The sequence below is a fragment of the Streptopelia decaocto genome (assembly GCF_964273445.1).
Source record: "Streptopelia decaocto genome assembly, chromosome: 4".
In the NCBI taxonomy this organism is placed as follows: domain Eukaryota; kingdom Metazoa; phylum Chordata; class Aves; order Columbiformes; family Columbidae; genus Streptopelia; species Streptopelia decaocto.
The window spans coordinates 35,570,944-35,585,768 of record NC_138658.1 but is presented as its reverse complement, the minus strand read 5'-3'; the positions used below and the strand labels follow the sequence as shown (position 1 = coordinate 35,585,768).

The 14,825-nt window shown below is 33.5% G+C and overlaps 1 protein-coding gene across 1 annotated transcript in view; it reads left to right on the top strand.

Annotated features, from left to right (window-relative positions):
- Positions 1-14,825, top strand: part of FSTL5 (follistatin like 5) — a gene marked incomplete at its 3' end in the record, with an annotated part of 301,118 nt that overhangs the window by 273,397 nt on the left and 12,896 nt on the right. Inside the window, exons 14-15 of the mRNA XM_082051029.1 lie at positions 843-950; positions 2,582-2,706. Coding sequence (XP_081907155.1) covers positions 843-950; positions 2,582-2,706 — 233 coding nt within the window. The remainder of the gene's footprint in view (positions 1-842; positions 951-2,581; positions 2,707-14,825) is intronic.

Genomic DNA, 14,825 nt, shown 5'->3' with positions numbered 1-14,825 from the left:
GCTGGTACTCTCCTTGACAAACTGATAAACAAGCTATGCTTTACAGTTCCGTAATGGTGAGACTAAAAAACAATTTCCACTTAGTTTTTCTGCTTTAATTATGAAAATTGAAAAGTAATCCCTCTAGTTGTTTGCCTCTTGCAGAATGTCTCTTAATCAACTATGTTGTCCTCCCATTTCATACCTTTGAAGTCCTCAGTTCTTATAACAAAGGAAGTGTAGACTTCAGCTGTCTCAAGATGCAGTCCTCAAGGCTGTAGGGAAAACACTTGGCTTCTGATCACAAGTCTACCACAAGTAGCAACTGTAGTTGGAAAACTTAAGAAAAAAGTCCTTCCAACTTCAACAGAATATACCCAGTTTCGCAGAGATAGGAAGCTTCGGGTGTAGCAACATCGTGTTGGTTTTATGCAGTACTGTGTAGTAACACCTTGCATTGATTTAAGTATGTGGCTTGAGAATACACTTCCCTTTTTAGGCATTTTCCAGTAATTGGTGTAATTTTTGAACTGATCTGTATAAAGTGAGAGTGATGGTAGGGAAAGAAGATAATACTTTTTTACTTGTTTTAAAATCTTTGCTTTCAGCTTCTTAATAGTTTCAGTATAGTGTCATTCTGATGCTAAATGTTAGAGCACATGATGAATACAACCCATTTTTTTAGCAATTCAGTAACTTTGAATTAATCAGACGGCTGTTTCTACAATTGGCAACAAAAATTTTAAATACAATCTGAAAACATCAGGAAATGCATGTTCAGTCATCATTTGAAGTCAAGCATATTTATTTTTCTTTTGAAAATGTGACAGAAACTAAAGATTTCTAATTTTATTGTGCTTCAGACAGTAAGTACAGATCCGGTTCCAGTGAAACTACACTACGATAAATCACATGATCAAGTCTGGGTGCTAAGCTGGGGAAACATGGAAAAGAATTCACCAACTTTGCAGGTGAGATGGTCAGAATGATTATATGCAAGGAAATCTAGAGTTGTGTAATGGCAACGTTTTGTATATTTTCCGGAAAGCACAATTATCATGACCCCAGCAAGGGCAGTAAAGTGGTTTCGGGTAACCAGAAAACAATTCGGACAGCTGACTTGACTACAAAGAGTTAAGAGATTATTTTTAACACCCTTTCTCAGCAGTGACAATTCTGAATTGGTAGAAGGATAAGAAATACAGCTGAAAGCAGCATCCCGTTTTGTAATGGCCAGTCTCTTTAGAGCAAACTGTTGTTGTTTATGATGTTTTTGTCCCTAATTAGAGGACCAACTCGATTTTTTGCATATTTCTGTTTCACTAAAATCATATTGATGTTCTTCAGGTGACAAGCTACATCTTTATGTATTGCATCGGTCAGATGTAAAATATTAAAAATCTTTACTTTTCCCATGTCTATGAGAAGTGGCAAGCCTAGGGACAGTCACTAAAGAAACATTTCAAGAAACTGTACTTGCATTCCTACTTTTTCACTACTTTCTGTTCCTTACTTAAAGAAATCCCTTGCGAATATGGTGATCGTCTTTATGTCATAATTTCAAAATTACTTTTTATTTCAAGTTATTTTCCTTTCCTTTAGAAGTTAATGAAATCCTTTTATATATATATATATATATATATATATATATATTTTTAAGTATGTATAAGGTGAAAAATAAGAGAAGCTCAAACACAGGGCTGAAGCAGAAAAATTAGTAATATTTGAAAAGACTTTTTTAGCACCTACAGACTGTTAGTAACTATGAGTATGCAAGATGATTTGTGGGAGTTTAGCTGTCACTCCTCCCCAGAAAATGACTGATAATTGAGTCAGTCTTATCACCTTTTAAATCAACTGATCATCTTCATTCTCATTTTTTCTTATAGTATAGATAATCGTTTATTTTCTTTTTTTCAATCCACTCTAAAGTGCACAGATGTGAATATCATAGTACCTGCTACATGGAATTTTCTTTTATTCACCCATAAACATGTACTTCAGAGAAGGTCCAGGATTTGGGGATTTGAGGAAAATTGGTGTGTAACAACTTAAGGAATGTGTAAACTCAAATCAGTTTGCTCTTCTGAAATGTGTCTGTGCTTTGTTAAATTATCTCATGACTGACAAGAACTGGGAATAAACGTAGCTATAGCTTCCTGTGGATCAGCTGATAAAATCTTAACTTTTCACTCTGGCTGAAGTGCTTGAGAAATTTAACCTCATTCTATGATTTGTGTAAACAAACAAACAAACAAACAAACAAACCCAAAAACTAAAAACAACAACAAAAAAATAAACAAAAACCTTGATTTGCACTGAGACCTGCTAGAAGCTTTAGTAAGGTAAATGAACAAATATAGACAATGGTGGGGGAAAAGGCGGGGCGGGGAAGTAAATATGAAGATTAAGAGGTCAGGTTTGTGACAATTGTCTGAAATCTGTAATGCTGATCAGCTTTATTCACTGTCATTTGTGTTCTTTTTCTTGGTAACTGAAGGATAATACAAGAGATGGAATAGAGGCAATACTGTATTATTTGGGTAGAGAATAAATTTTGAAAGAGTATTTCTTGAGTGTATAAAGGTGTTATTTTATGTAGGTGATAACACAAGCCAGTGGGAGTGTTTCTCATCACACAATCCATACTCAGCCAGTGGGAAAGCAATTTGACAGAGTGGATGACTTCTTCATTCCAACTACAACCCTAATCATTACCCATATTAGGTAAGTTTTAGCTGAATTATAATTAACTCCAATTGAATTATTACAGTCTCCAAAGAAAATATAATTTAAAAACCTTGAAAATCTGAGACCATACAACCTACTTCAGTATTGCTTTGGAACACACTTCTTCATAAGCAAACTAAATGTGAGTTTGAGTTTTATTGAAAACAAGGTAGATATTGGAATTTTTTATTATTAGAGTTTTTCTTCCTCATCTCACCCAATGTTCAAAAGTTCCACTGCTCTACATACTAAAATTGAGATGTAATACCATCTGGGGTTTTCTTGAGGAATTTATAACTGTAATATTAAGATAATTCCTAACTTAGTATCATAAATCTTAATTTGTAAATAATAGCAGTTGCTATATATAGTATTTGCCATGTTGTATTAGATGTATGTTTTATTGGAGTTATTCTCTTGATTAACAGACCAGAAAAAAGCACTTTTGGAGTTTTAACAGGAATTGCGATATGACATAACTCTTTATGAACTAGCTTCTCCTTCTTATTCAGTTCTTTCTACCATTTTTTTCATCAGGCTCTCCGCTTTTAAAACAAACCCTGACAGACTATATGACATGAACTCCGTTTAGACACGTGAATAAAATTGGTCATGTTTCATGGGTGCTGAATATATGGTGTTAAAAGGGTTCATGTTGTAGTCCATGCCAGGAAACACTGTAAATTCTTGGGACCTTAGTTTTTTCTCTCAGTGAACATAGGATTGTCTTTGTGTTTGTCCAAAGAACAGACAAGTTCTGGATGTGATAGAAATACTCTAAGTATGGAAGAATGGGACAAAGTGACCGATTGGATTTTAAAGGATGTGGCACATAGAAAGAGAGTGTGGGAAAAAGAGCGCAACTCTTAAAAGAGGAGTAAAGCAGAAATCTTTACAAGATTTCCCCAAGGCCTCTTAAATTAAAATATCTTTCTTCCTCAAAATACATTAGTAGAAATGTGAAATATCATTTTCTTTTTGTATTTTCTGTAACGTTTGTACCTGCAGGGACTGAAAGACTCTGCAGTTTAGGACTTGTGTATCTGAGTATTGCATTACTATGTATTAACGTTTCTTATGTGTAAGACTGTTAGGTTCTTTGCAAGGTGACACAGACCTATTTCAGCTCAAAAGTTCAAAACACCTCTGCAAATAATTAACTCAGTTGTTTATTCTCCTTCTCTAAATTCAAGTTTCCATAGAAATGCTTTCATTAGGATGATCTTAAATGTCTTACAATTATGAAACATCATAATTCACTTTTAGCTAAAATCTCTAGTCACATTTATAGATATGCATCTCTGTTAAAAAAGAGATAGATAATTTCTGATTGTAGTGAGTGTTAGTCTTTTAAACCTGAAAACATGCAATTTAGGATGATTTTACAATTTATTCTAGAACTTACTCTCTATGTGCCTGTTATGTATCTGGTCTTCTTTATCAAAAAACATTTGGCTTCTCTAAAAGAAATTGTTGATGAAAAATAATTTTTAAAAAATTTCTTACAAAGCTCTTAACTAACAAGTAAATTAGCAATCAGCCATATGCAATTTAAAAAGGAATGTGTAAATTAATATAGCTGAATAGTAAATTGACTCTAAGTACCATTACTGCCACATTTCTTGAATCGAGTAGATAAATGCACATTGTGTCCCTGAAGTAATGTGCAGTCCCAATGCTCAGCCTTAGAAAAGCATTAAATAATTCCGCAATGTTTGGAACAAATTTGCCTTGAGAGAGCAAAAGTTACTGCTTCATAAACTATCAAGTACTAGAGGTTCTACCCCAACAGAATTGACATTTGGATACATTAATTTACATGTAAATAAGAAAAGAAAAAGATGAATGAGGATAAACATTGTACAAGGAGGGGATCCAGGACTGGGAAGAGAAAAATAGATGCAGTCCAAAGCTAGTGAGGAACTTACCTAACTCAAACAATTTTAAGTTGATATTTTGGCTAAATAGGTCAAGTAGGTGCTTTCTGCTTTGCAGGGTGAGTCACAGCTATCTTCAGCTGATGAGTCATTTCACCTGTCCTATGTGCAACTTAGGAGAAAAGAGAATTAAAGAATAAAAGAAAATGCACATACATAAAAAAGGAATATGAAATCCAATTGAACAGTGAAAGAATAAAATTGGACAAGTGACTGCAGAGATAAAATAAACATATACATCAATTGAGGCTTAGTATAATTATCCTGTGACTTTTTTTTTCTCGTTTTTATATTCACATGCCAAAAGAAAATTTCTGAAGTCTGACAAAAACCCTGCAGTAATTTTTCCAATGCTAAACCTGTAGATTCTGGTATTTTATCAAACAAAATGAGTTCAGCAGCAATTATTTGTTTTTACCTGCTCATGAGCTTACTTGAAACGCAAAGAATCTTATTTTAGTTTTCTGAAATGCTATTGAATTCTGAATGCCTTTTCTAGAAAAGAAAAAAAACCACACACACTAGGTAGACAAATACTGTATTTTTAATTTTTATGTATTATTTCAAGAGCTATTTATGTGAAGTTAGTCATTAAAGAATTTGCTTTATATAAAATGTCTGGCCTTCAAGTACTTTGTTTTTTTTTTGTTTAAGTAAAAATGAACTATGTGAGCAGTGTGTTAGGAAAGGTTTTAAATTAACTGTATTAAGCAAATAGCAAAAATCTGGTGAGCAGATAATTTAGGACAAGCTTCCACCAGATCAGACATTTGAATATGTAATAAAATTTTAGTCTGAGGTAAACCGTAACTGATGCCAAGGAAAAAAAAAAAAAAACAAGCACAACTTTTCCCAGACTTTGCCTACTGAGGCGATGTTTGGTTGTACACACAGGACATCAGGAATCAGGGCAAATAACTTTTTGGTTTGAAGACCAGCCAGGATAACATTCATGCTCTGTACAACCATGATGAACCATGTTTGCAGATAAGCAAACAAAGTAGACATGAGCCAAAATAAGTGGAGGAAGAATGGACTAATTCTGTTATTTTTAAACCCTCTTTTATAATTGGTGAATAGTTGATGTGTATACAGAAGAGGACAAGAAAAGAAGATTTGTCATTTTTGTGTGAGAAATGTGACAGGTGTGCAGTACCATCGGCTAGTTCTGGGGGTGTGGTGAGGTGTCTTCCTCTCTTATGTTCCAGAAAAACTCTTTCCTTCCACTGCTGAGATGAATGAGAAGTAGTTTGGTGCAGCTAAACACCACCAGAAACCAAGGAATGTTTCAGTTGTAATGTTGGTGTAACTGCTAACCATTTAGAAATATATCTATTAGGAAAAAAAATTTAAAAGACAATATATTAATATATTAGTTTTAGTAAAAGTCCACTAATTCTCTCCTAATAATTTGTACAGCACTCCAATGATGTTTCCTGATAGCAAATCCCTGTTTGTACATAGAGGCCCTCAGCTGCAGAAAGATCAGATTGGCACCCCATGATAAAGCTCTAAAAATGTATGTGACGTAATTCTAAAATTTCTATGTGGTTTTGAGACAAGACTAGTTCACCTGCTGACTCTAAGGGAGGGGTGGTCTCATGCCTTTAAGCATTCCTTCATGATGGAAATAAAATTCCTTCTTTTTCTCACAAAACTTTTAAGACAGAAGCAAGAGCTCAGAGAAAATCAGTTTCCTGTGGCTTTTCATGAGTTTTCTGTGCCAGCTCGTTGTAGTGCAATGCACAGAAATCCTTAGTAATGAAAAAGAGGCTGTGGCACAAAACACTAATAATTATGAACAGAAAGAACCCTTAGAAAAGTTTGCCCAGGCTTGCTGTTCAAAGTCAGAAGATTGCAAAGGGAATAAATTATATGTTCATCTTGCATATCTTGAAAAAAGCCTGTCCTGCCTTCATCACGGGCTTTGTTTTACCTCTGACATGTGCACTTGCTGCCAATATCTGTTGAATTATACCAAGAGAATGAATGAAGGTAAAGCATTGTTTTCATTCACACCGTCATGCCCATGTTTTCAGTGCACACAACTTGAAAAACAAAATTTCCCTCTCCCTCCAGTTGTGTTGAAAAGTTAGCAGACACTAGGGCCACAAAAGTAGAAAGTATGAGATCTATTAATCTGTAATAAATGCTAGAAATCCCAAGGTTGTTTTTTCAGTTGCTACTCAGGCATATGTATACAAAGCCTATTAATTTTTTAGATGCACCTTTTAGGAACTGTGTATATGTATTTTCAACATTTGGCCTTATATATTTCCTGAGAAGAAAATTTTACTCAGTGAGCTATTTTTTGTGCCAAAGCAGTTCAGAGCAAGCAATGATCTTCTCCTTAATTATCTGCTAAATACCGTTCTTTATCGTAAAATAGACGTTTGCAATTAGTATGTGTGATAGCTGCAAAAAGATGACTTGTACAATACTCATGAAAATACATTCTTGGAAGCCTAAGGAGCAAAAGGGCAGATTATTTCAGCTCCACTGTTCATAAATTGAAGTGAAAAAAAGATAATTGGAATAAATTAAGGTCTATCATTACACTGCTGTAAAATGTTTTAAAAGCAATATTAAATGAACTCACTGTAATGGAGTAACTCTAACTTCTTGGATGTTTTAATCTTTTAGCAAGAACTTTAAATGTCGTATAGTTACCTGACCTAACAAGTGGAAGAATGAGCAATCAACTTGCTAGTGAGATGGCTCAGGATCTGAATACTGTTAAAATATTCTCAGTTTGAGGTTTTTTAATATTTTTTATTTCTCTGTTGTGCATGGTAATAGGGGAAGCAGTCTTTCTAAAATCACACTTATTCATTTGCACGAAACGGTCCAAAATCTAAGATTTTCTTTGAGGTAATTGAAATGTGCTGCCAATGCATTCCTGTGAACCTTCTTAAATAAAACCCATGTGGAGTGGTGGTTCAGTAAATTCACACTTCATTCCAGAGTTTAAGCCCCTACAGAGGTGTGAAGTAGCTGAAGGACTGTGAGAGCATTTTCAGTATTTTTGTGCAAATAAGCAAACAGAAAATATTATTTTGCTTCTGAATTCCTACATAATCAGAAAGAACTTTCTGTTCAGTGGTTTGCAAATCAAACAGTGGAAGTGTCAAATGATGAGTCAACTGTAGACAAAGCATCAACAGAAAAGGTAGAATTAATTTTGAGGTTGAATTTTTCATGTAAACAACATTATCTAGCTCAAACATAAGGAGTAATTTAATATTTTACAAATTTAATTGACAAGGCACATTAAGGAAGTGGAATGTATGAAACATTTCTTAGTTATCAAGCTATAAACATATATAGTGCTAGAGGGGAAAGCACTTGAAAGCTTGAGGAATTGGAGAATGAAGCACAGTAGTTCCAGGGCAAGCAGAGAAGATCTAGAAAGTAGCTGCAATTTCTGATGGTGATTGTGGAATCTATCAGCACACAAAGAAGGTCCATCTGGATTTGAGGTTCACTCTGCAGTGTCCCACTCTGTAAACTGTGCCTTTGTGAGATTAGTGCTAAATGGAAACCTTGTAGTCACTCTTCTTTGTGTATTTGCCTCCCAGAAGAAGGACCCTTGTGGTACATAAATATGTTGCTTTTGAAAAATAATCTCATAGGAATTTTTGGGAAAGACGGAGGGGAAACAGTAGAAAGTCTTTTTCTGATTTTTTTTTTTCTTTAACTAGTGAATTTTACAGCATGTTTCTTCCAGAGGGAATGTGAAGAATGAAAGACTGAGAGATTCAGTTCAGACAGTTTAAATGCTCTGAACCTTACTTTGTTCAACTACCACCACTGGCAGCAGCAAGTACTGTTGAAATAAGTGCCTCTCTAGAAAATATGTAGGTACTCTTTAGTGTATCAGACCTATATTCTTCACTTCATTCCTCCTCTGTTTTCATGTCCCCACTCAAAAACCTAAGAGTATATAAATGTAACCACAACATGTCTTCAAACTAGGAAACTCCCAATTATTTACATACATACAAAATATGCTATGTGCCTATAGTGATGCTTCATCTGTATCCTCCTTCAGCTCCACTCTTATACTCTAACTCAAAATGACCTGTGTTTTTAGGCTTTAAAATGTACTAGGCAGTAATGATTCCCAACTGTGTCTGTAGAAAAGCACCTAAAGAAATTATGAAGTACCTGCCAGCACTCCACAAATACAGTTAAGATTTGCTGTCACTGAAATCTGGCAAAGACCTGGTGTTCTGAGGTGTATATAACATCTTTTAATCCAGATCATTTTGGAATTCACAGAGAAAATATTTTTAATTTTAAAGTTCATTTTCAGCTCAGTGTTATGAAATAGAATTAATACTTAATTGTACATTTAAATTTAGCTAAAATAAAAATATTCTTTACAATGCACAGAAAACTGTAATTGTTTCTAATGCAATGTATATGAACCTATGCACGCATACACATATATATAAGAAATCAGTTTTGAAAACTATCTTGCTTCTGGAATCAGTTATCCTTCATGTTTTTTTTCCCGTGTCAGCTGACAATACAATACAAATGCTGCTTGACCAATTTATTCAACTCATGATCCAGATCTTTTCCTCTCACGTAACTTGAGTAAAACTTGACAAAGCTCTCTAACTGAAAATGTCAACTGTCAACAGAAAAAAAAAAAAAAGAAAAAAATCAAAAGCATTTCCACTTCACTGTGGCCATTTAGAAATGAAAATTCCCTTCAGATGTTGCCTAAAACATGGGGTAGCAGCCAGCCTTTGTACCACTATAAAACCATAGCATTAGAAAAGTAAAATTCCTTATGTTCTACTTGCCTTTCTCCATTAGCTCAGGAAATGGCCAGAAACTGGTGTAAATCTAGTTGACTCTACTGAAGCAAAGGGGAGTTTTCTTAAACTATATATGTTTTTTACACTGTAAGTTTTTTCCCTTTCGTGTCTTCGGAAGTCATTACGAGAATATTTACCTTTAGGGTAATATGATTTGTCTCTCTGAAGTGGCCAAATCAACCATTATTGTAAATAAATAACTTTTGTACCTGTCTCCTAGTACGTATCTGCTTTTCAAATTCAGCATGTATCAGTATGTGAAAAGACATGACACAATGAAATGTATAAAAATGTAATCAACTATAAGAAGAATCTAAACCCTGCAATTATGGCACATAATTTGTTGTAGCCAGTGATTAGAAATTATCTTAGTGCTGTCTTAATTACTCATTGGTTTTCCAAATAAACCAAAGTATAAAGATTCATCTGTTAGCTTTGTAACAGTCTTAAAATTATGTAATTAACCATTTTTTTCTGCATGTTTGCTAACAAACTATGAGACCACAGTTATTTTTAAAAAATTGTGCTGGGTCTGGCTTGGCTGGAGTTAATTTCCCTGATAGCAGCTACAATGATGCTGTGTTTTAGATCTGTGACCCTGGAATAGTGAAAATTTATTTGGAAATTTTCATTTGTAGATTTCTATTTTTAAGCGTTTAGAATAGATTTTTACTCTTTACATTTAAGCTTTCTTATTTGATGTTACGTTACAAATTTATCTTTTAATTTTTGGTAAAGCAGAGATGCTTATGTGATCATGTGAATCAAAGAATTTAAGGAAATTTCCAAAACTACAGGGATAGACTGTATCTTCTGTATTCCTTTCATGGGTTTCTAACTGTCTGTTAGCAACATTTTCTTGTGGATAAAATATCCAAACTTCTATCTTAACAGAGCCACTACTACCAACCCTCACTCCCCTGTATTATCTAAAAATTAGAACATAGCAACTTGGTATGATGTGCCTGTTTGTTGTTGTTGGGGTTTTGGTTTCATTTTTTTTGTTTTGTTTTTGTTTGTGTGTTTTTTTTGTTTTTTTTTTTTTCCATTATAATAATACATTTTCAACACAAATGTAATCTCTCATGTGTTTATGTGCCTAACCCCTTATTTTATAATATTTTTTACAAAGAAAAAATATTTTGGGGGTTCAGCCTAGCATTTTCTTAATTTGGGTCACTAGTAAAAACAAAACAAAACAAAACAAAAACAAAACAACCAGAAAAAAGAATTGTGTTAAAGTTCAGTATATGTTCTTTTGTATATTTGCATATCCCAGCTACAACAGTATATGAACTTCATTTTTTTAAAAGAAGAAAAAGATCTTTTGACACTGTTTTGACATAGGTAATTTATCACCTTTGTAGTCCTTACCTCTACCTCATTATTCATTTTCTACTAGTGCTGAACTACTTCTTTTGGCATAGATAAATTTGGCCGTGCATTCCATATGACATCTGCCCACCTTAATGTTACCTCATTTTCTGGAGTGTCAGATCTTTTTAATCCTATCCTACCTTGCACTGACATTTAGGACCATCTTTAGGAATGTCATTTGTTCACTTCGTGTGTGTAGCTAGCCCTCTCTTTGACTTTTATTGCTTTAAAAATGAAGTGAATTTTTTTCTATTTATTAAATTGCCAGCTCTCCTTCCCTAGAAGGTACAGGAAAGAAAAACGCTTTAGCTGTTAACATTACAAATAAACTTTTGCTGAGGATAAGTTCCTTTATGATATAATGCAAGCAGTTTCATACATTCCTGGATTCTAAAAATCTAGAAATTAAGGTGCTTCATCTTAAAATTCCTTGGATTGTTTTCTTGTGAACACTCTAATCATTAGGCAACAATTTGTAATAATTAAAAAGTGTATATACACATGTTGCAAGTTCCACAAGAGAACCTTCAAGACAACTCATAAACTCCTGCATCACAGGTACACTGAAAATTCAGGATTTATCCCTGTCCTGTGCAAATGTACACAAAATGTGAGTCAGAAGTCCTGAGTCCTGACATGTTAAAATGAGTCAAATCTTCCAGCAAGATCTACAAAAAGTGACTGAACAAGACACCGGTATCTGGACAGCTATGGGGAAATTTTCCCAGTTGTTCTTTACACATGGGTCATTTGAAGATATTCTTCAATATGAATCTGGGCTGACAGCCCATTTCTTTCCTCTGGATCTCTAGTGATGTATGACTTAAATGCTCTGCAAGTAAAATCTTAAAATGAAATAGTAATAAAATAAAATTTCTAAAAAAAAGAACAACAACAACAACCAAGAAATAGAAATCATGAATAAAAATAAAATTTTTGAAGGGTTTCAGCTAGTATACAAGTTTTGTTATCAATATGAGACTTTAGTTAAGAATTTTTTAGGTTTCTTTTGTAAGCACTTACATGATTTATCTAGCTGAGTTGCAGAAGACAACTTACATAAAGTGTCTCTCACGAATAAGGTTTCAAAGATTGCATCACTTGTGTATTTTTTGCCTGAGTGAAAACTATCACAATAATAATGAGGATTTTGTTGATGGTACTTACAATGTCATTCACTTTGGCTCAGCAGCATTAAATCTGTGGCGCTCATTTGTTTGAGTCTAGAGCTAATCTGAATAAATATGATGTGGGATAAACTCAGAAATTATCCTTCCATTTTTGTCCATTACTGAAAGCTTACCAATACTCAAAAGTTACTTATTCATTCTAGTCTCTGTCACTTATTGTCTAGGAATGGAAGTTTTTTTTCTATTCAAATTCATGGTCTGAGCAAAAGTTTGATTTGAAGAGATCCATTTCTTCTAAGAAGATAGCACTAGTCAGGATTCCTTCAAGCCCTTGTAGAAATGATATTTCTTCCCATGGCTGTCTTGAAGTTCTTGATATCCTTATTTTTCCAAGTAATGATCAGTATGTACTGAGAGAGGAAAAGAAAGCAAGAAGGAAAGAATAATTTTAGTATGTTTTGCCGTCACTGATTGTGGAGTCTCAGTCATCCAACTTAATTCTCTCTACACTGAATTCTCTTAGTGAGAGTGGAAATAGAGAAAACATGTTCACTTCTATGAGGTATGTACAAAGCAATACTAAAAAAAAGATCTTCAGTGCTTCCAAAACAAATATATGAATATCAGTCTCTGAAATCTTGGGATATTTACTATAAGGATCATTTCCCTCTCAGTCAGGCCTCTCAGGTGATGTTCAGCAGTTGCTACCACCTCTGTGACGCAGAGCAAGACTTTTGTGGGATTTCCTTTCCCCTTCAGCCCTTGCTATATCCATCATTCTTTTTCACTACATTTTAGGATCTAATCAGGAAGTTTATTGTTACTAAAAGAATGTACTCCCATAGATCTAAAAAAGTTAGTTTCATAGATCTTACAATTGAATATTAAGTTCCTTTCTGAATTAATCTATGAAGATCTATATTTCTTTGTAACAATATTATCAAGTAAACCTGTGAAATGTTTATGACTTCTGATGTATTAGATCCCTGCTGGCATCCATTTTTCATCCTAAAAAAGTATTTGTAAATCCTCATCTACAATTAAAAATAAAAATAGTATTGATTTTCATTGAAAACAAGTTTTATCTCTATATTAATTTTCCTCTTTTCTCCCACGATTTATAAATTTCAGATAATTCCCATTATTGTATAGACAATGTTTTCCTTCTTTTAATAATTGGGAAGTTACAGATGAGATATTTAATGTACAAGTCTGTAAGAACTTAGAAACCTGAAGTTTTCAAAGCCCAGAACTTCTTCTCAACCCAGAGTATAACAAAGTAGTCAATACTTTTAGAAAATGAGATTTGCCATCAAATTCTGTCCTTCATCAGAACAACCTTTTTATTTATCTAACAACTGATAGTGATTATTTTGTTTTACACAAAAATTAGTAATTTTCTATAAGAGTGAACCCACAACCTTCTGCGTTTTTTAATGTTCTTTTTTGACCATTTTTTTCCCCATTCATATTTCTTAGGACTACTATGTTAGTATTTCTGAGGTATGTTATCACGGTCACACTTTACTGCTGCAACTGTTATTTCTCTCTTTTTTTAGGTGACATTTTAAAATATTTCATTTACAGCAATTGCAACAAGTAGATAAATAAAATTGGTGAAGAGCACAAAAATCTTTTACAGATGCTTGTGAATATATATGTTCACATGCCGAAACACTCACAAAAATAGAGAATTATCAAGATATTTCTCAAGATTTAAATATGTCCTCAGTTAGAGGATGGTTTGTGCTTAGTGCTGTTATATTTAAATACCAAGAAAGGAGGAAAAATCTTTTTCTGATGCAAAACAAAAATATTAAGCATGTGTTCTTAATGTTGTAAAGAGTATCAGGAACAAAATTAGGGAAACAGACTTCAAAGGTCAAAGACTGTTATAGTACCCAAAAGAAAGGCACCACTTGTGCTGATGAGCAGTAGCTATTGGGCAAAATCCACTTCACCTTTTGTTATCACCAAACAACCATTTCTGAACTGCAGAAATTAAAGAAAGGTCTTTCTTCAGCAACCTGCCAGAAATGAACTATTCTAGGCAACAATAATTTTCCTAAGTCCTGAAGGGAAGAGTGGTATGCCCTTGCAATGCTGACGGGTTGTGAAATCAGAAACAGTTCCAAAGCAAAAAGTGTGGGTTTTTTTATCTAGAGGTAAATATTTTATTTGTGCAATATACTACAGTAATTGTAATAGAAAATGACAATAAAAATAAATTATGTATTTTAAAATTACTTAAGTAAGGAAAATGAACTGTGTGATGATTTAAATGGTACAAATGCAAGGTGTTTGAAGTAAAATAAATCAATGTAAATAGGAAGTAATGGTTGCCAATGTTTTATGTTAAGCTATTAGAAAATCTTAGTGGGAAAAAGTGCATTTTTTTTTCCCCTCTGCTGGTGTCAAAATCTCAAAGGACCAGAGAAGACAGTTGAGCCTTACAGCTAAGAAAACAATTCTTAGACAAAATTTCCATTTTCTTTTCCTTAGTTGTTAATATTTGATTCTCCATAGCTACTGTGAATAACTTCATTTAATCAGAAAAAAAAAAAAAAAAAAGCTATATAGCACACCTCTATTTTAGAATTTTATTTAAATGGTAATACCTTCCCATGTTGCCAGACTAGAAGTTTTTTATAGGATCAGGGGCTACCTTGATCCTCTAACAATCGGTTCATGGGCTGTTAATATCATTTACTTTGAGTCCCAGAAAACATTTGGTCAGCAGATTTGATCAGACTTTGTAGTAATGGAGCTTTATCTTCCTTGGTTGATTTTTTTGCATAAGTTTTGAAAAAATGGTCCCTAATATATAGAGTGTTGAGTGGCTT